The 21934-nt window shown below is 37.9% G+C and overlaps 1 protein-coding gene across 1 annotated transcript in view; it reads right to left on the bottom strand.

The window, feature by feature from the left end:
* CHD7 (chromodomain helicase DNA binding protein 7) overlaps window positions 1-21934 on the bottom strand; it is a 140566-nt gene that overhangs the window by 24970 nt on the left and 93662 nt on the right. The window contains 13 exon segments of the mRNA XM_033155291.1: window positions 600-779; window positions 1256-1423; window positions 1623-1818; window positions 2686-2896; window positions 8883-9138; window positions 11458-11601; window positions 12033-12209; window positions 13109-13352; window positions 13670-13791; window positions 13886-14023; window positions 15230-15313; window positions 18786-18900; window positions 21056-21111. Coding sequence (XP_033011182.1) covers window positions 600-779; window positions 1256-1423; window positions 1623-1818; window positions 2686-2896; window positions 8883-9138; window positions 11458-11601; window positions 12033-12209; window positions 13109-13352; window positions 13670-13791; window positions 13886-14023; window positions 15230-15313; window positions 18786-18900; window positions 21056-21111 — 2091 coding nt within the window.

Below are 21934 nucleotides of genomic sequence, written 5' to 3'. Positions count from 1 at the left end.
AATTGCTACTGCTAATCTGTACAAGGAACTTTGCAATAAGGGTCTGAAAGCTCTAGGCACATCTTCACTTTTCATCTAGTTTTAAGGTGCAACAGAATACACTCTTGTCTGCAACTGCCATCAATGCTCACTGCTGATATGCCATGAAGAATGGGGTTAAGTGCACCAATAACCAAAACACATATTCTCTTTGGCCATTTGTGCCAGTTTTAGATCTGAAATCTAAACTGCTTTGAAATTTATCTATTTTTACATTTAAGCGGTATATAATTTTTTTTAAAAAAAAAGTGAGAGAAGAATTAGTCTGTCAAGGCCGTTTTATGTTCTTTTGAAATTTTCAAACTGTCTTCTGTGGGGCTCACAGACATACAAAGAGCATGGTTTTAAGGCTGCATTTGTGACAACACACACTTGTGCAGGACTGAGGCAAATTTTGGAATATATTTTTGGCATAGTGACTCCTTAGGTCCTGCTTGCCTTGTGGGATATAAGCGTCTTAAGTTATAAAGAGGCACACCAAGAGACAAAAGATCACTCAATGCATGTTTCCATTTGTAGAAAAAACAAAACAAAACAAACCCATAAATGTTAATACTCACCTTTGCAAATGTAGAGCCTTTTCCCTCAGACTCAATAGTGATTGTGTGTGTTCGCCTCAAAAGAATCTGATCTATATCCTCCTCGCAGAATTTGGAACCTTCATCCTCTTCATCCATTAGAGCACCATAAGCGCCTTTCCTCAAAAGATCTTCTATCTCTTTTTTAGATAGTTGCTGTACCTGTAATATGTGTGCAAAAGAAATAGCTCTTGTTAAAATTATGTAAAACAGTTTACAATCAGCTTTCTCCACAAAAAAACTGATTTAAGAAATGTTTACTAAATTCAAAGAAAAGACTTCTAACAGTCTTCTTTTGGATGGGAAGGCAAAACTAGACCACAGTTTAGGAGGAAATATTGAAACTCTGCCTGCCACGATCCCAGTAATAATTAGCCCTTCCAATGGATGCTTTTCACATTATTTTAAAAAGTACATTAAATGTAAAAATACATCATGTCTAGTTTGGCTCAAAGTGTTTTTATTTTTTATTTCATAAAATTTATATTCTGCTTGATTGTAAGAAAAAACCTCAAAGCGGTTTACAAAAAGAATAAAAGTATGTGCGCAAGTCAAGCTCTTCGAAGAAACTAGAATATATGGAAAGTACACTGCAAATTTAAGTGGCTTTTGAATGAATATATGAATACTGTTCTTACCCCATTTGTAGCGTTCTCTCTTCCACTCATGGACTGAAGCACAGCCTTATCAAGACCAAGTTTCAAACTTGCTTTGTCAAACATTTCTCTTTCATAAGAATTTCTGGTTATCAACCTGTAGATTTTCACTGACTTGCTCTGTCCTATCCTGTGACATCGAGCTTGAGCCTGGAAAAATATGGAATGGTTACCATGTTTCAGTTTGTAGAAAAGCAGCATGTATAAGCCTTAGAACAATTCTTAATTCAAATAAAATCTTAAAAGAAACTATTTGTGTATATTGCATATTTATAATATTTCTCAAGAGACTACTCCTTTCTAGACAGCAGTAAGATAAAAGGTTGTCAGTTGACACTTTCAATAATACCTGAAGGTCATTTTGAGGGTTCCAGTCTGAATCAAAGATGATGCAGGTATCAGCGGCAGTAAGATTAATGCCCAACCCCCCAGCTCTTGTACACAATAGAAAAACAAATCTGTCAGAATCAGGTCTGGAAAACCTGTCAATAGCTGCTTGACGTAGGTTGCCTCTTACTCTTCCATCAATTCGCTCATATGGATACCTGGGAAAAAGAGCAGTACTGTATTACAACCAGAAGCCAAAAACAAGGAGAGTATCTATGCCAAGAATTTAGGAAAAATCAACATTATGTACTTAAACAAGTTCATATTTATAGTTGTGCTCCTCACCCCATAACTTTTAAATCTAGCTGCCCCAGCTGCAACAAAACATTTCTCTCTCGTATCAGTCTCTATAGTCACAGCAGGCTCTGTAGCTCTCCAATGGTTTGACTTCACCCCTGAAGGCGCCCTCTTCCCCTGTCTTCCAAGAAAGATGAATGCCAACCAGCCCAGGCTCAAATGGTAGTGTAAAGGGAAGCAAATATAAAGAGGAGATAGAATTCACTCGCATTTTCTGCCTTTAGCAAATGTTTCCCTTGTTTTCAAACTTGATTTCAAAATCACATTGACAATAATCTTGCATTTTCCTGAAAGCATTGGGAGTGCAAGTTAACAAAATAACTTGGTTATAAAAATAATCATGCTACTGATTTCTCGCTCTGTTTTAATATTTCAACCAGCATTAAGAGGCAGCAGAAGAATAAAGGTACAGAATATTTTTGTATTAGCAATATTTACTACATAATATGTCCTTACTCTAGTAGAAAACACATTTTTGTCTTATCCACAATGTGTACTAGTTATTCTAAAAGTGTTGTCAAGCCTAACCATGAATATAATGGTGGTCTGTTATGATTGTGAGTGAAAGGTTACAACCAACAGAACAATTATTGCTATACTTATCCACTTTCCCATTTCATGATGTGAAGCGCCTGTTTCATTGTTTCCACATTTCGCAATACAGGTTAAATACTTGATAGCACGTTGAATAACTGCTATTTCCTAGAATTGGATTATATTTTTCTCACCGTCTTTGAATGAGGTAGTCTTCCAGTATGTCCAAGCAGCGCACCATCTGGGAAAAGATAAGCACCCTGTGGCCACCAGCCTTCAGTTTTGGCAGCAACTTGTCAATCAGTACTAGCTTGCCAGCAGCCTGGATCATTGCCTGGAGCTGAAAATCTGGAGAGTCAGGATTGTGTGTTTCTTTAAACTCTTCCAAAATTTTCTCTTCAGCACCTGCAGAGATTGGACAGCAATATGTGAATACTCTAAAGGTTTTATTAATAAAACTACAAGCTTGCTTCCAGTTCCCTATACAATGTCTATGGATTTTATAAGTGAAGAAATATTTACATAGCTGCATTTGCTTAGCTAAAAATAACATGGAAAATATGGAAGCACAAATGAACAATGAACTCAAAAGCTTCCAGCAAACAAGTTTCACAACAACAAAGAGGTGCCAAGCCAGAAGTCATAACAAATTAGGGGGCAAGGAGTGATTGAATAATTAATTAGTAAATTAAGGATATAAAGACAATATCTAACAGCTAGGTTGAAAGACGTAATGGGAAAGCCAATCCTTGTTCAAAAAGGGTCTTAGAAACCTATCAGTATTAACAGTCAAAGTGCAATAGTCATAGTTCATTACAGTAGCAGTATTCTGATGATAAACACATTCTAATTTAAATGTCACGAATTTTTACAAGGCAAAGAATGGTGTGAGGCAAAATGGACACTTGTTAGCTTACAAAGTGAGGAACAAGCCGTCTACATAAATTTGGTGTGCTCGGGCATTTGGGGGGTCCCAACAGAAACATTTATAACCCCTTCCAAAGGGATATTTATTAAAAATTTCAGGGGAGACCCCCAGAAATACTATGCATTCTAATGTTAATGCCAAGTCTTTAAGAGGCAGCATTGTGCAATAGCCATGGGTCCACTGTTGGTCCAAACAGGCATTATCATCTTTCCAGCAGGGAGTGCCTGGCAGTTGGATCAAGCATGATGTAACAAAGTAACAATCCATTTTCTGACTATTTCCTGCCCATGTTTCATGTTCATTAGCACTGTAGACAGTTGTGCTGATGTTGATTCTTCCTATTAAAACACACACTCAGTCTGATTTCTATTTCAATGAAAACACACATGTGGTGTTAAGGAAGTTTATGATCAGTACATAGAAAACAGTCTTATATGAAGTCAGACCATTGGATTATCTGGCTCAGCACTGACCGGCAGCAACTCCTCAGGTTTTTAAAGAAGAATCTTTCCCAGCCCTACCTGAAGATGCCAAAGACTGAATCTGGTGCTTTGCATGAATGACAGGTGCTCTATCGCTAAGCTACCCTTTCTTAAGTAGTTACAAAGCAATACCTTTTTAAAGCCAAAGTAATACCACCACATTCTACCAACAAAGTACACTGAAGCTTATGACGCATGGTGGCAGCTAGGCCATATTGTGCCTCTAAAGGGAAAGAACTAGTCTCCATAATTCCTAATATATTGTTATGGAGGATGCTTTGCCAACCAGTCTTGCCAACTTCAGTAGAGAGGAGATAAGTAAAGAAAGTGATTACTTTCAGGTACTCCTACTTAAGACATGCAGAGACTCTTGCAGGAAATTATTTATGTCCCAAACTGTACTGCCGGCATTAGTATTTACATGTTTCCTTTCCTCAGAGGCATTTAGAATGACAACTGAGTGAGAGATAATGTCTTGCCCTGGGAGCTTTAGCGTTGAGTAAGGATTTGAACCTGGGTTTCCAACATACTAGCCACTCTGGCTCTGCAGAAGCATATACACACCGGAGGGTTGCCATGACTATCCTGTGCTCTAGCTTGTCTGACTGGTTCAAAGCATACACAAATTATAGCAATTTGCTAAGAGTCTAAGATGAAATAAGGTGAACCAACCAAGTATCTTCGGCTATAATTATTTACATCATATAAAAAAGACACAGCGAAATCTTCCTCTGATTGTTCAGGTGTCCTCATATGTCTAGAAAGTACTGCCTTGTAAAAAGTCAGCTTCACATTGAGCATCTCACACTAGTGACTCAATATTTAATTCTGACAATTTTCCAGCCATTAACTTTTATGGCAGGGGTGGCTAACACTGTTGATCAGAAAAGCTTTCCTATGATAGTAACACGCTTCTTTAAAAAACAAAGCAACTGCGTATAAATATGTTAATCATCGATCAACAAGATAAACATGAACACATACACTTATGGAAAGCAAGAATGTGTTGCAAGTTTGAAACTCCCTCTTCTCTAGTGGAACTAGAGGACTCGCATCTTATTTACACCTGACAAGTAGTAATTAAGACTAAAACATTAACACAAAGCATGTACAAACATGCATTTCATTTGCAAACATAGCAAGGTATGCTGTGGAAACATAAATATAAAGAACATTTATGCTATGGTCTTTTATTTTGCCACATTTAAGGGTATGTGCACATCTTCTGACATAGCACACTGATAGCAGGACTTTTATCAGCTTAGTTAAATTAACTTTGTCAAAATAAGTTTTAGAAGATCAGCTGCCAACATGCCACTATTTTCTATTTGGATCTCTCACATACAGTCCTAGTACTGCTTGTGCTATTACAACCAATCTTTTGAGGTTTTAATGTAACTGGGGGGAAGGTTTAGATACAGGAAACACATCCAAGAAATTGTCCCTCAACAACAAGGTTTTTTAAAGCAGGGATATTCCCTTTAAATAAGCAACAAACCAGACTCCTTAATATTGAGTTTTAGAGCATTTTAAATGTACAATAACTATAACACTATTATACCTCAGGTATCTGCAGCCTATGGAGGGATAAAAATATTTTATAACTCAGACAAGGTGTTACTAGCCAGCTGAGCAGTAAGGCCATTTTTATTTATTTATTTAATTGCACAACATTCATATACTGCTTAATGGTAATAAAACCTCAAAGCAGTTTATGAAAAGAATAAAAACAATAAAATGACCAGTAAAAACAGTAAAAGCAAGTATTTACAACTTTCAAAAATAACGCAAATCAACAATAAGCTAAAAACAGATTAAAACACACGACAGCTTCTACATGGCTGGATAGGGTTGAATTTTTTTTAAAAAAGCTTTTTAGCAGGCACCAAAAGGAGTACAGTGAAGGTGTCTGCCTGACACCAATAGACAGGGAGTTTCAAAGCATAGGTGCTGCCACACTAAAGATCAATTTCTTGTAAGTGCAGAACAAGTATTATGTGGCACCTGCAACAGTGCCAGTTCTGCAGATAGAAGCGGTTGAGTGGGCATTTGTAGGGTAAAATGATCTCACAAGGGACCTGCTCCCAAGTTGTTAAGGACTTTATATATTTATAGTAACATCTTGAACTTGGCCTGGTAGAAGATCAGCAACCAGTGCAGGTCTCTGAACAGAGGTGTTATATGCTGACAGGGTCTCACTCTTGTCAGAAATCATGTTGCATCATTCTGCACTAACTATAGCTTTCTGAACAAGCACAGGGGAAGCCCCACACAGAGCACACTGCAGTAATCCAAACTTGAAGCAAGCAATGTTGGAAGTACTGTAGCCAAGATCTTGCATCCCATAAACGACCCTAGCTGTCATACCAGTGACAGCTGGTAAAGGTGCTTCTAGTCACTGAGGCTACCTGGGCCTCCAGTGAGAAGCTGCCTCCAGAAGTACCTCCAGACTGAGGAGGTGCAACCCCATTCAGGGTCCAAGGGGTCCAAAGCTGGTTTCTTTAGAAGTGGCCATACCACCACCTCTTTCAAGGCAGAAGGGATTATTGACTCACGTAGTGAAACATTAGCCACTCTCTGCACCCAACCAGTCAGACCCCCTCCGTCAGATTTAATAAGACAGGAGGGACAGGGGTCAAGAGGGCACATGGTTGAAAACATATTGCTGCAAGCACCTTGTCCACATCAGCTGACTGTATAAACTGAAACCAATCCCACAACACATTATCAATTCTGGCACTGAGTACTTCAACTGGGGCTGCAGCAAGTGCAGAGTCAAGATCACTCTGAAGTTGAGCTACCTCAAAGTGTGTTGCCGGTTGGTCACAGTGGGTCCTCGAATGCTCCAGAGGTTTCTTTCCCACAGTGGGAGTCAGTAAGCTCCAGACTGTCCCAAATAACTCCACTGGCCAGCTACTAGAGGCTGCAATGCATGCTGAAAAATGAGCCTTCTTCGTAGCCTGCACTGCCACATAGTAGGTACGATTATGTGCTCTAACCGGGTTCAGTCAAGCTTCAGAGCGAGACTTATGCCACTTGCAACAGGCTATAAAACTCAAACCTCAGGAACCCTCAGCCTACAGAGGGATAAAAAACATTTCATAGCTCAGAGAAAGTGTTTCTAGCCAGCTTCCCTCCCCTACAACTCTGATGGAATTAGTAACAGATGAGCAGCAAGGGTAGGTTGCATATACAGCTCACTTAGGGAGGAATGTGATTAAATGGTATACAAGTTTTTGAAATATTGTTTCTATTATTGTACCATATCAAACTCTTTAAATGGCTAGTGTGGTGTAGCAAGGCTGGAACAAGGATTTAAATCTCTGCTCAAACATACAGTGGTACCTCTGGTTACGTACTTAATTTGTTCTGGAGGTCCGTTCTTAACCTGAAACTGTTCTTAACCTGAAGACCACTTTAACTAATGGGACCTCCCACTGCCGCTGCGCCGCCAGAGCACAATTTCTGTTCTTATCCTGAAGCAAAGTTATTAACCTGAAGCGTTATTTCTGGGTTATCCGAGTTTGTAACCTGAAGCGTATGTAACCCGAGGTACCACTGTATAATTTATTGGGTAGCACTAGGCAGGCAAATACTAAAAAAAAATGGCTAAAAAATTAAATAAGGGGTAAAACCAAATCTGAGAGTACGAACAGCATGAAGGCTGAGCATAAGCACAAAACTTCAGTAAGCTGGCTAGCCTTCCACTTGCCTCCCTTCCTTCTAGGTCTGAATGGAGAAAAGGAAATTGGAATTAGGGATGCAACACCCCACCCCTGAATCTTTTCTTTAATAAAAAATCATGGTGGGTAGTTAATTGGGACTAAACAATAAAAGCACTTCCCACCCCCAGCGAGGGCTATTTAAGCTACTAAGAGAGTAGTCCCATTTGGGGGTTGTGTGCCTGATGCATGGTTCGTGAGTTAAACACCTTCAAATCCTCTATTCATTGGAAGATTTAAGGATGAATGCCACATCCTAAACCTGAATGGTCTGTGGGGATTTCCCCATTGTTTATTCTATCACCATAACCCTGCAATTCTTTGCAATCCCACAATGTATTTTACACTGCAAAACTGCAGTAATGAGGAATTGTATTTCCAGTCCATACACAGAATGTGTACTGACCAGGCATGGTCTCTGCAGCCTCCCCACCTCAAGAGCAATGTCAGTATTTTCCATGCTCCTTTTCACAGCAGCTCTCTGCTAAAGTATGTCTGTTTTTCCCATCTATCCTGGGCACAACCCCAGTCTGCTGTCACCCTGACTCAGTTCCCAGTGTAGAATGCAGCTCACTTCTGCAGTAGAAACAGAGAAATTCCACTCAGCATCCTCATTGACTGCAGCCTCTAAGCAAGGCAAATATTGAGTTAAGTGAGCACTTGCTGTGGGAAGCTAGCTGGACATCAAAGTGAAATGGGATCCTGACACCTGCAACCACAATAGCAATAGGATCAGGATGGTAGCCACCGATGGCTAGCTGTGGTAGATTGTTAGCTATGGTGGTGAAGGCTGAATTTTCCCCAGTACTGTAAGGAGAAGGGTGAGTCTCTCAACTGCTACACTTTTTCTGTCATGACTGAACAGACGGGGTTGTCCTTTTCTCCATCAGTGAACATCATGTCACAAAGAAGCCACACAGCATCTCCTAGGACACTACAGAGTCCTGCCTCAGTGCAGTCATAGTTTCCAATGCATGAGGATGTGCATGTAAATTGCAGTAGATCTAATCAATCTCACATAGCTAGAAATTATTGCTGCTGTCTCGAGCTCTGAGAATTCATTCCTGTCCTATTACCCTTTTAGTGTTTTGAGAGTTAGAGGAGCCTAGGTTCTGATGCTCTGGTCTAAAATGCAAAGGGAAAATTTAGCAAAATATATTCAGCTTAGTGCTCAACTGAAAAACGCTTTCTAGTTTTTATTCACACATGCAAAACTCCCCTCATTGTTTTCTTAAAAAAAAAAAAAAAGTCAGTCCTACCATTGATAAGGTATGGATGATTGCAGCATTTTCTTAATTCCATCATAGTGTTTAAGAGATTAGGTACATTCGCCTGACCACCACCTTTTGACAAAAAAGTGAAATTCTTTTCAAGAATGGCTCTGTAGTATTTCTTCTGAATATTTGTCAATTCAACTTCAATTATGGTTTCCTCCTTGGGTGCAAGGTTCTTTTCAACATCTTCTTTGAGTCGTCTCAACATCATTGGTTTCAAGATAGCTTGGAGTTTTTGCACCTAGTTAAATAAATGAATGACGTTTAAAATAATAATCTTGCACACTCTTTTATATTTTGGTTCTATCCCCACAGTGTAAATATTCTTTGTGATATCAGAAAGTTTTAGACAGTGGGAGCCAGATGGACCACAACATTTATAACTTTTTGTCATATGGCAAGCACTGCTAAAGACAGTGTCCTGTGCTGACACCAATGGCTTCACTGTAGGCAGAGGGCAGTGTCAGAATATAAGCAACAACTTTCAAGTATGCTCATGGCCCACCACTTGTTTATAGATTTCCTGCCTGTCTTCCATGATGGAACTCTAGGCATTATACTGATGTGACCTTGGCTAATACACCAATAAATTAAAACGTTATTAGCAACTCCAGTGCCTAGCACTATTCATAATTTTGGTAAACTTCACTTGTTAATGCTTTCCTCAACTTTTCATATGATACTTAAACTTTGCACTACTTGTTATTAGTTTGATTAATGATTCATCTCCCAACTAAGATTAGAAGACTGGGAGTGTACAGTTGCCTCAAATTATCATCTTCCTTCCTTTCTTTCCTTGTCTATGCAAATTCAGTTACACTTGTTACATATAATTAATAACACTTTTTCTGTGGTACCTTTTCTTTACATTCTATAATCAGAAACCTATTTGTATGATTTAACATTTAGGTAATTAAGAAAGGAATTTATGGCTCTACAAGTAACTGCAGCAGGAACAGTGGAAATTCTGAAAGGGACACATAAAAACACTCTAGTCAAATGACATTCCTGTATAAATGATTGTGAATCTATGGAAGGTACACTTTATGTGTTGTTTAGTCTCCCGTTTACTGCCTCAAGAAAGGTTCCTGGAAGGAATTCTAGCCCGGTTTGAATTAAGCAAATTGTCTGAGAAAATAAGAGATCTCCCTGGTATGCACTAATTATGGTGCAGTGTCACATTTACATGGGTGCTAACCCTGACTAGCTTAAAGGAGGGTTTGCCTAAGTTTCTAGCCTTGCTTTTAAAGGTAACCATTGTGCAGATATAATGCTGTGCTATTAAACATGATTGCACAGGAAAGATTTTCTAACTTATAGAGTTTATTTTTGTTCTCTTTCTTATGTAAGCATGTGATGTGGAAGCAAGTTCTATGGGTTACAAATAGATCACAATGTTAAATTATTATGTGCAAATAAACAAGTAAATATGTCATATTATTCTGCATAGGTCTGCATAATTGTTTACTATATTGGAATGTAAGATACTGAAATTATTAGTATTTATTAAATTGGTTAGTCAATTTATATTCCCCAAGGCAACCCAAAGTGACTTACTAACAAACAAACAAACAAACAAACAAACAAACAAACAAACAAACATTAAACCAGGTGTTGGGGGATTAGGTTTGGCATTCCAGTCAATGGACTGTCAAATATTTCACAGAGCTAAGAATGCCTCATTGCAGGTGGAAGTTCTTTTTTCTCTTTTCATTATGGTTTAATTTGTTAGCAAGGTCAGCAGTGAGGTGTGCTTCCCCCTAGTCTTGCAGAGGTCAAGGGCAAATATAGAGCACAGGAAAGCTTCTACTGGCCACCTGCTATAACTGCTTGCTATAACTGCTGGCATCTCCAGAAAGCAACAGGAAAAGCACTAATCAATGGCAAAGGTCACCAGAATTCAATCTTGTTTGATACTGGACCCACAGAGTGTACCCTCCAGTTGAAGCTGCAACTTGACTACTTGGTCTCCTGTTCTTAGTTCTTAATGAAAACTGGTTCTTGGTTTTTAATTTGCTTTATAACAACAACAACAACAACAACAACAACAACAACTGGCGGATCTTAGTATTCTAAAATAAAAGCCAAAGAGAAATGTTCTGTAAATTGTTCACTTTTATCAAGAATTTCCTTGACATTTTTCAAAGTTGTATTCCTTTTTTCAAAAGTTAATTAATTTGTTTTTATAATTCATTTCAGTATCATACTTTGCATAGATAAGTATGTTCAAATACTACTTCCTTTCCTCTGGAATGAGTCTCAGGCTCAAGTACTTGAGATTAGCTAAGCATGCTGAGGCATCCTCAGTCTACAAATTGAACAGCCTACAAATTTAGTCAGCCTTCAGAGGATATTTACCCCCTGGCATACTTCACTCAGCCCACCACCACTCTGGACCAGTGACTGTTTCAGGGGTTTCCAGGAGGGCTTTGTCCCCCACTGTTTAAGTGATCATGTGGGAGCAGAGAAAATGGTTCTGAAGAAGCTTAAAGCCACACAAGTTTTGCAGCAATCAGCAATTGTTCCATATAGTGAAGTAAATCAATATTGGATGATTTACCTGTTCTTCAGTTTTCAGATCCCCAAACTCTTGCATGAAAGTGGTTTCTGAAGGAAAACGAGTTGGTTCCAAGAAATGAAGCAAGCTGAAGAGCTCCTCAACAGTGTTTTGTAATGGAGTACCTGTAAGAAGCACTTTGTGTTCCTGCAAGAAATAAAGACTCTGGAATAGTATACAATCCTGAACTCTGAAGCTGCATATTCTTCCAAGTTAAGTGATACAGGTCTACTCATCTGTCACTGACAGTCATCCACCTCTAAGGTAGTGGTGAAGCTTCAACTATTCACAACATAGGATACCATAGCATATCCATATTGCCTAAATAATGCATCTTTGACCCTTGCAAGCTGCAATTTCACAGCATTTTGGAGCTTGAGTGAGCACAGAAAGCTCTTATCACAACATGTTAAATGAAAAAGGATTTTTGTTAATTGATCTCTGCATTTTCATAATTTTATATTGAAAAAGAGAAGAACAGAAGTAAAGCCATCTGAAACATAAACCCACTTTCCCATCTGATTAATGGGATGGTCTGTACAGACATCTCTTGGAGCTTTGAGAGTATCAGTACTCACCAGGTCCATCATCTTGAGCCCTTCCAACAGTTTGCAGTTTCTGTTTTTCAGCCTGTGAGCTTCATCAATTACCACACAGCGCCATGGAATGTTACGGAGCTCAGGACAATCAGTCAAAATCATTTCAAACGTAGTGATGATGGCATGAAATCTGTATGACCCCTTAACTGCACGGCCCTAAAAGTACAGAAAGTATTTTATCAAGTTAACACAACACTGAAAATGATTCAGAGTTACCTATTATCATCTACCAAATATATTCATGTGGTACTGATTGATGCTTTTCAGCCTTTTGACTAAGATCAAGTGTAAATGCAACAGTATGTTATTTAGAATGAACAGAATATGCTGAATGCTGGACCTCACTGAGAAACAGGACAGTGTATTGCAACGGAACTATGCAGTGTTAAGAGCTCTCAGGCAAATCAGCTGAGAAGTCACATTGGGTGACACTTTCTAAAAAGCTGTAAGAATATGGCATAGATAGAATAGGTTTGGAACTAGATAAGAGACAAGAGACATGAGCTAAAATCTGCAGAAGCAGAAGAGATATGAGCTTGTTCTAACCACTCCCCTGCTCATGCCTGCCTTCTTCTGGGCTCTCTGTCCTCCTGGCACACTGCGCCATGTCTGCCTTCTTTGCCAAGTGGCAATTTGTTCTGTTATGTGCAGCACCCAGAGGTGTGGTTCAGAGAGGCTATGGAAAGCAGAGGGGTAGGCACATACATGAGCCTGGAGGCCTGAATATGGGGTGTAAGGTTAGAGCACCTTTCTGAAGAATGCTACGCTGCTCTTGCTGCCATGCTCCATGGCTGAGCTCACATATGCAACTCTCTGTCTCTCCACACACACACACACACACACACACACACACACCGATTACACAGTGGGGCAGAAGGAATGGATAATAAAAAGGGGGAAATAGGGGGCACAACCAAGGCCTCATACAATAAGGTAGAGGGCTACATGTGGCCCTAGACTGCCCGTGTCTACCTTAAATAATAGAGGATAATGACCCAGAATAAAGTATATAAGAAAGAAGTCATATGTTGTTATTATTAGAGTGAAACGTTTACCTGTGGGTCTTTGAAATACATTTCATACGACTGAATGGTCCTTCGGCTGGCTTGACTCCCATGATATACAACAACATTCAACTCTGTCCAGGTACGGAATTCCCTTTCCCAATTGGGGATTGTGGACAATGGGGCAATAACCAAAAAAGGACCATGGATTCCTTTTAAATATATCTCATAGAGAAATGTAATAGATTGGATAGTCTTTCCCAATCCCATTTCATCTGCTAAAATGCAGTTTCGCCTGGAATAAATAAATAAATAATGTTCAGTTCTCAAAAAATGGAACTCACACAATGCAACTGCTTTGCTTATTTGAATGTGGAAAGAATACTATTCTTTCAAAATAAGGAAGTTGTTACTATAAAAGTATGTTTTAAAAATAATCTCTAGATTTTATGAGCATGCAAAAGACACACACATATATTCCATCGTAAAATTTGCTATTTTATATAGTTGGGACATTTAAAATAATCACATTTTAAAATAGTGGTGTATGTTAAACTTCAACAATTACAAGCTATTCATTCTCTTCTTTTACAATGAAGTTATAACACGTACGTGTTGTACCAATTGAAAAGAAGCCAGTTTACTCCTTCCAACTGGTATTCCCTGAGTTTGTTGTTGTTTTTATATTCCCTGGAACTTTCTGACTTCTTCCAGTCATCAGCAGGAGGTCGCTCCTGTTTCAAATACAGCAAAACACATTAGTGATTTACAAAACCACATTATTATGTTATTTTTAAGTAACACCATCTATTCAGAGCCAAATCTTACCACACGTTCTGTTTCTGGTTGCCTGGACATAAGCTTCTCGAATTCTTCTATTTTAGCTTGGTCTATGTCTTGCTTTAATTCCCATGTGCTGTCTTCATATGGAAGTGAACACCATTTCACCAAATAATGAGTCACAGGCTTTGTTTTTAATGAGGAAAGAAAAATGAGATTAAGTGAGAAACAAAGCATAACTATACTGGAAATTTGCAGACCGAATAAGATTTACAATAAGACTCATTTCAATGCATTTTATTAACATTTTACCAGTGACAAAAACAGTTCAACAACAAAGTGGCTGATATGTTGACACAATATTAGTATTTCATCATGAAACTGCAACATTTTTATTGTATTGTAATTTTTTCACTTCAAAACAAAAATATTTTTGAAGAAAATCCATACAAATAATTAAAAGATTTCCCCATAAATTTATAAACAAAAATTTCCCAGCAGGCAACTTATAATAATTAAGACAATAGCTGTTGATAGCTGTACACTTTTAAATAAACAGTGATAAAGAAAGGTTAATAGTTCCTTTATAAAACTACTTGCTCTTCTATTTAAAATAACCCACCAGAGTTGGGGTTTTTTTAAAAAGAGATGTAGCTCAAGGAAAGTGGTTATAAAGGAATAACAAAATATTTAGTTCATTGCCCAAAGCCTCCTTAACTGGCATCTACATACCATGAGGATTAAATTGACATTTATTTTAACAATTACTTGGCTACCATATAATGCAGGACTTGAAGAAATGCTTGCATTGATTATTAAACGAGAAAAACACTAAAAAAGAAAAACGGGCTGTTTCTAAATTTGAGAATATTTGGTACTTTAATATATTGCCACATGTAGTTCCTTAGCAAAATAAGATTCTACCTTGTGAAACTTAATTTTTATAAGCTAAAGAGCAAAAATATTCAAATAAGACATGCAATACTATTATTGCAAAAAATGTAATAATGAAATCCTATAACTAGAAAGATCAGTGCTATTAGATGGAAAAAACAGTGCTCAAATTGAAATAGTCTTCCTCTGTTTCTTGTCCCCATAAAAACATATATTCTGCTTTCTCTCTTGGCATATTCTTATCACCACTATTAAATGTAATATAAATAAGCAGGTAAGGCAATGTTTTGACTAGTGAAGAAACGGATTTTTCAAGCTGAATGCTTCTCTATAATTTAGACTTCTATACCTATACACTAACAAACCCCATTAAGTATATCAATCTCTGTGACCAACATGGCAACATCGATCAACAAGCTAAACTAAAGCATGTCATCTTGCTAATATTATTTCTACAGAGCTACTTCATAAATACACATTTCTGTCAGGTTCCCTTACCTCTCCATTATCATCCTTGCTATGTGAAATATCCATTATTCGATCAACTTCAACATAATCGGGATTAAAAAGTTCATCGTCTATCTGTTTAAGGGGGAAAAGCATAAATAGAATATCAGAAATTTCTATTAGCAAATATTCTCAGATAACAAAAAAAATGGGGGCCACAGTAATACGTTATGTATATTTGACAAATGTCAACATGTTAATTGAAATGCAACAATTCAGTAAGATTGCTCCCCGTGAGGGAATCAGACTTCTCAGACTTTGTTAACTGGGCCTCTTAATTACTGTGTGAAACCTTTTACTGTGTGAGAATGTTTAAGAATATTTTAAATGAAGTGTGAAATTACAATTCACTAATGAGCAATCGAAAAGGCTTATAGCATGCAATACATTTAGAATTCTCAAAGATTGCAGCTTACAGTAAAAAAAAAAAAAAAAAAAAAACTGGAGCCATGTATGCTAAGTGGCATAAAAAAGCAAGTACAGAAGTTGTGTAATTGCTGTATAAAATAGATTATTATTCCTGAACAAGTAAATAAAAAGACCACTGCAAAATTCTCACTTTTTTCTCCTTCTCTATCTTAACAGTAAGCTTCCTATTTATGATGTGTGCTCAAGTATTCCCTGAGAGCTGGTGTACGAGTGTCTAAGAGTGTAGGCCACGAAGCCCCTAGTCCAATTCTCACTTTACCTCAAAATACACTATTTAACCTAAGCAATTCTCATCTGCAATATGGGAATATAATATTGACCTAAGCTACATGGCTAAAGATTACTGAAATACATGCACAGTTCTTCAGGATAAGCATGTCATGGCTCCACAGTAACACTGGTATTGCAAAAATAACTGGCCTGGAACCAGTAGTTGTAGTTGTTGGTAGTATTTATATGACACTAGTATCATTGTGAGAATTACTGTCTTCCCCCAAAAGAGATTCTACCCATTCTTTGCCCATCAGGACTAGTACGGAGGCTCTGTCTCCAGATGAAAAGAAACAGGTGTCTTTGAGGTCTTTGGGGAATTTGCCCACTAGTTTGGGCAGCTACCATGTCAACTAGCCTGGCTCATCTGTGATTTTGTCTCTCAACATATCCTCTCCTCCCTCCACTTCTTCACTATGCTGCTTTACAGGGGATCCAAGGTGCATGAAACAGAGAGGCCTAGAGTACAGATGCTCTTGATTCATGCCAAATCTGAAAAATTATGGCCTAGATCCCTTTTAAAGGATTATATCACTACAGTTGAGAAGAAATCCCTTTTTTCTCAGCTGCCAGTGCCTCTGCAAAGTTCTATCCAGCTGAGCTATTTTGGATGGTGAATGGCCTTTTAAATCTGGACTGTCTCCACCAAAAATTTAATCAGTCCACTGTGGTGAATTTGCTAGCTACTTGTGGAGAAAATTGCATGATTTCAGCATGGCTCAAGGGTCACAACTAAATACAAAATCAGGCACTATCTGAACCTGTTTATTTCAATCATTTTCAGTCTTTCTTGCCCAGTTGTGAAAAGGGTGCACTTTTCTGGGCTATCAATAAGTAGGACGTAAGTCTGTTTTGATGTGTCATAGCTAGTTAGGAGAATATGCACCTCTTTCAGGCAGGGAAAGATGTCATATTAAACTTGTATTGTACTGGTTGCACTGGTTGCCACTGCATATTAAGTCCCAATTTAAAGTGACAGTGATGCTCCCCCCTTTTCGAAAACGAACGAAAGGTAGTGACCTTTAAAGCCCTGAGTGCAGAAATGATACTGGGGAAAATATTGACAGTGGGAGCATCTGACATGGAACTTTGGATCCAACTCTCTATATAAAATACTATTAGTTGTAGTAATTTGTTTCCTTGTAGTTTATATGATGGTTTTTAACTGTTTTGATTCTAAAATGTATCCACTCTGTTTGTTTATTAATGTTTCTCACACAGTTTAATAAAAGCATGAAATGTAGATGACAGATTTCCAAACTCCACACTCGCATGTCATATCTGAATAATTACCCACAATTTACAATACAGTACGTAATGTGAGAAAATAATAATAATCAAAGCGAGGGTTGCAAACCCTCATGCTTAGTTAGTGCAGATGTAACTTTAGTGCAGATGTAACTTTAAGCCATCAGAAGGGTAGGCAAAATTAATACAAAAGAGAGAAAGGCCAGAAGATAACCCAGACAAAGCTAATTTACACAACGCAAAATGTGAATCTGGCAAAACCTGTAGCTATAATACCGCAAGTTACTATTATCTGTATGAGAATCTTAACATTCCAACATTTCCATCTTCAAGTTGCTGGCTGTTCTCTTAATTTGTACAGAGATTAATAACTAAAAGCAAATATAAACCCTAGGTCAAAACACTGCTGTAAAAAACCACAATAGCACAAACATTTCTGGAAATGAACAAGCAGCATCCTGTTTACTGAAGTATGCCGTGTGTAATTTATTAGAGGGGGAAACAAAACAAAAAGGCAAACATACAGTGCCTAAGTCTCTGCAATCAGAATATTTCATAAAAGGGGAAAGGAACATATGGATTGCATAGAATTAAGTCAAGAGTACAGCTTGCCCAATTCTGAAGGTCCAGACCAGTATCCAAAGCAACTCCAACCCCACTAGCAAACCAGTAAAATTTCACTGATAGCAAAGTATCAGAGAACTTTCCCACTTTGCATACAGACTTAACTACAAACCTTGATTGCCAGCCTGACTAGGACATTTCCCCAAAGTTTCCAAAAAGCGTACAGGCATGGTTTAGTGAATATGTAGTGGGGACAGTTCCATTACTGAAAGTCACCCATCAAGAATGTCAGTGCTCTAAAATTAGTGTAAATGTGGCATCATTAAAGTCATGATGGGAGCTCACCATCTCTGTGGTACATTGGGCCTAAACTGTTGAAGGTTCTAGGTTAAAACCAATTCTTTGTATTTTTGCAGCAAAAAAAATGAACAAGGAGGCAAGAAGACATCTGACAACTAGTGTAATATGTTCCTAAAAGCTTCCCCTAATATCTAGTGGGCCATCACATTCTGAACCAGCTGACGGTTACAGGTAGGTAGCCGTGTTGGTCTGCCATAGTCAAAAAAAAAAAAAAAATCCTTCCAGTAGCACCTTAGAGAACAACTAAGTTTGTTCTTGTTATGAGCTTTCGTGTGCATGCACACTTCTTCAGATACCAGCTTTCAAACAGTCTTCAAGAGCAACTGAGTATTCAATACATAGCACTGAGATGACAGAGACACAAATAACTGTCACCAGGTTTGAAGAATTATGCAAATGTAAAGTACATCACTCTTAACTAAAACAGCCTTGTATTTAAGTGCTCAGCTAGTAGCCATAGATGCCAAGGAACTGAATGCAGGCACATGAAGGAATGAATTGCTCCATCTCTCCTCCTCACCCGGCATACTACCCAAGGAGGGAAGCTCTCTCCTTTGCATGTTGCAGCTCCCTGCCAGATCCTACCAGGCTTGGTTTTTTGTTTGTTTTTAATGCTCGTCAGTAACCTTTGCGGCTTAGCTGCAAGACTGAATTTAAAACAATAAAACCAGCATACCTCTGAAAGGAACTTATTCTGCCCCTGCTTTGCCTTAAACCTCTTAATCTTTTGCTGAATTCTCCTGTCTTTGTCCAATACTTCCACAGATGCCCACTGACAGTGAAGGTAAGAGCTAAAAGATAAATGGAAGAAAACACAAATTCAGACATGCAACACCCCAGTTTTCGAGCTATTAAGCATTTAGTCACAGTTTGATATTTATGAAAAATAATTGTGTACAAATTAGGACATAATCTCTCCATTTTAAGGCATCCTTATTTATTTTTTGAGGAAAAACACAACACACACATTTGAATATAGATGAACTGGGTCAAGGAGTCTTCCTCTTTTACTCATTCTGAATGATGATGATGATTATCACTATGATCAAATTAGCTCACAATATACTGTATATTCTGGCGTATAAGACTACTTTTTAATCCAGGAAAATCTTCTCAAAAGTCGGGGGTCGTCTTATACGCCAGGTGGAGAATCTGCGGTCGAGTATATCTCAAACTCCGTATTTTAACTGGAAAAGTTGGGGGTCGTCTTATATGCCCAGTCGTCTTATACGCCGGAAAATACGGTACATTTTTTCATGAAACAGCATTGGTCTTCCACAGGCATAAGTCTGTGCAGAGAAAAGTACTGTAAAGCCTGCACGACAACAGACAATTCCTGGGACTGTTGTGACAAAAAGCATAATCCAACAAAAGTTAATTTGCCTTGTCCCACTGAAATCAAAGAGACAAGTATTTCAACAGAATTAAAGTTCTTTTAAATACTTGTAAACAAATTGATTTTAATCTGATTTTACAAAACTAACTTTTGCAGTAGTGTATCTAGTATGTGTTTAGTGAACTGCCTGAGTTGTGACTGACTGTAAGCCCGATTTCGGAACATGCTGCTCCATTATAATTTTAATTTGCAAGTTGCTTTAAATAAATTCAAATAATAAAAGATGAGTATGGAGTCATAACAACCAATGTTTTAATGTCATCTAACAGCCTTTTTAAATCTTAATATGAGCTGCCACCTTTCATTCTTATTTTAATGACTTGTATTGATATTTTATTTTTATTGTATTTTAATTAAATCTGTTTGTAAACTATCCTTCCTTAATAGTGGGGTATGACTCTCAAAAACAAAGAAAACCAATGTCATGCTGCCTTTTTGTGATTTTTTTCTTTAGGTGAAAAGTAGGCTTTTGAAAAGTGCAACTTTAGTAGTCAACCTAGCCAATGAGGATCATGTAATGAACATTGCAACATCAAGGTACTGAGCAGTCAATCACATTTGGCTTTGAGTCATATCCACTAAATGTAAACAAAGCCTTCTGATGACCCACACCCTTAATAGGAGGGGGAAACAGAGGTGGACTACATCCCAGGCAACCAGACACTGATCCTTGTATTGCATCATTAAACTGGTGGAATCATTCTCCATCACACCAGTGCTGCAGAGCAAGATCCCTGAGTTAATCCTGCTCCAGTTACATTCAGTTACATGACTAGCCGCAACAGAATGTGGATGGAGGTGTATCCCCATCTTAGTCTGCCACAACTAGTTAACTACACAACTAGCTTAGCAAATGTACTATTGGTCTGGTCTCCTCTGCCATCAGAATGTGCATCTCTTGATGCTTACACCCACTTCCTTGTGAACATTTATAAGGTGGTGATGAGCCCTACCCCAATTTTGTCTCTGCAAGTCATAACAGAAGCACTAGCCTTGAACAAAAAGACTTTTAGAAATGTAAATAAAAAAATTCATTTCTTACTTACCGAAAAATGCTAAAGAGAAAAATGATGGCAAAAAAATAAATAGAGATCAGCAATTCTAAACTGAATGGGTGAAAAAATGTGTTTACTCTTTCGTGATTAAGGTTTGCACAGTAGTAACAGTTATGTTAGATGACAATGACAGATTAAATTTAAATACAAGGTCAACTCTCAACTTTCATTGGGGTTACGTTCCAGGAATAGCGTGTAGAGCCAAACTCACATATAATCAAAACACACTCTTCTTGTGACTCTGAATACTCTCCCAAGGTGGCATGTACTTTCCCATGGCTACTGAACATTTCCCCTGAACCTCTGAATGCTCTCCAAGGTAAGTGTAAAGGCAATGAGATTGCCGACATTTTGTTCCTGGATGCCTGCCCCTTTTTATTAATTTTTGTTCCCCCCCCCCAGCCAAGCACATAAAGCTGAATTTGCACAAGTTAAATGTGTGTAAGTTGGGAGTTGACTGTACTTCAAGTAATTCTGAATTTATTGCTTACTTACAAGTTTTTGTATTTTACATAGAATTCTTCAGTTTCTACTTCCTCTCCATTCTCCATCTGTAAAAAGATACTCAAGATGTTAATTATGAACTCTGATATAAGATATCACCTCCAACTTAAATAAACATAACACAGATTGGAATTTAAGAATAGGAAGGTTTATTGTATGGCATTTTTTAAAGAAAAGGAGAAGAATGATATAGGTAAAGCGTTTTCTACATCTAACTGCCCATGAACATTCTGCACAACTTATTACAACATCCAAGACATGAATCATTTTAACTCCTCCCTAACCGCATGCAGCTTCATTCACAACAAGCTGACCCCAACTCTGGCTTCCAGCCAAACCAACAGTGTTAAGAAGAAGCCAAGTGTACCATTTTCTCAGGCAGCAGCCAATTAGCAACTGCACTCCTGAATGCCATATGTATTATTTTTGGCTGGCTCGTGGCAACTTTATATTGTGGTTTTTGTAACATGTTCAAGTACTGTTTTAACAGCGTTTATACTTCCATATTGTTAGCACTGATAATAAGAAACTGTTTGAAACTGAACCTTTCACTTCTAATAGTAGTTTTAACATGTTATTGTTCATGATGTTAGTTTTACTCAACGATGCAATTAAATTCATCCTGACAAGTGACCTTGCATGCAGAGCAGCCAAATTAAATTAATGCCCAAAATATAACATTTAATAAGGCTAAAACTGTGACAAAACATCTTAAACCAATACTAAGCATCAATAAAATAAATTTATGCAGCCTGTATGGCATGTTCTGCAACTTCAACAACTTTTTTAAAAAAACACCCAGAAACGAAACCTCAGATTTTGATACAGTTTAAGGTACAATTTCATCATGAAGTCTGGCCTGCTTTCCAC

Source organism: Lacerta agilis, chromosome 7 (assembly GCF_009819535.1).
Source record: "Lacerta agilis isolate rLacAgi1 chromosome 7, rLacAgi1.pri, whole genome shotgun sequence".
Taxonomy (NCBI): domain Eukaryota; kingdom Metazoa; phylum Chordata; class Lepidosauria; order Squamata; family Lacertidae; genus Lacerta; species Lacerta agilis.
Note: the sequence above shows the minus strand (reverse complement) of the source record. Positions and strands in the feature narration are given on the sequence as shown.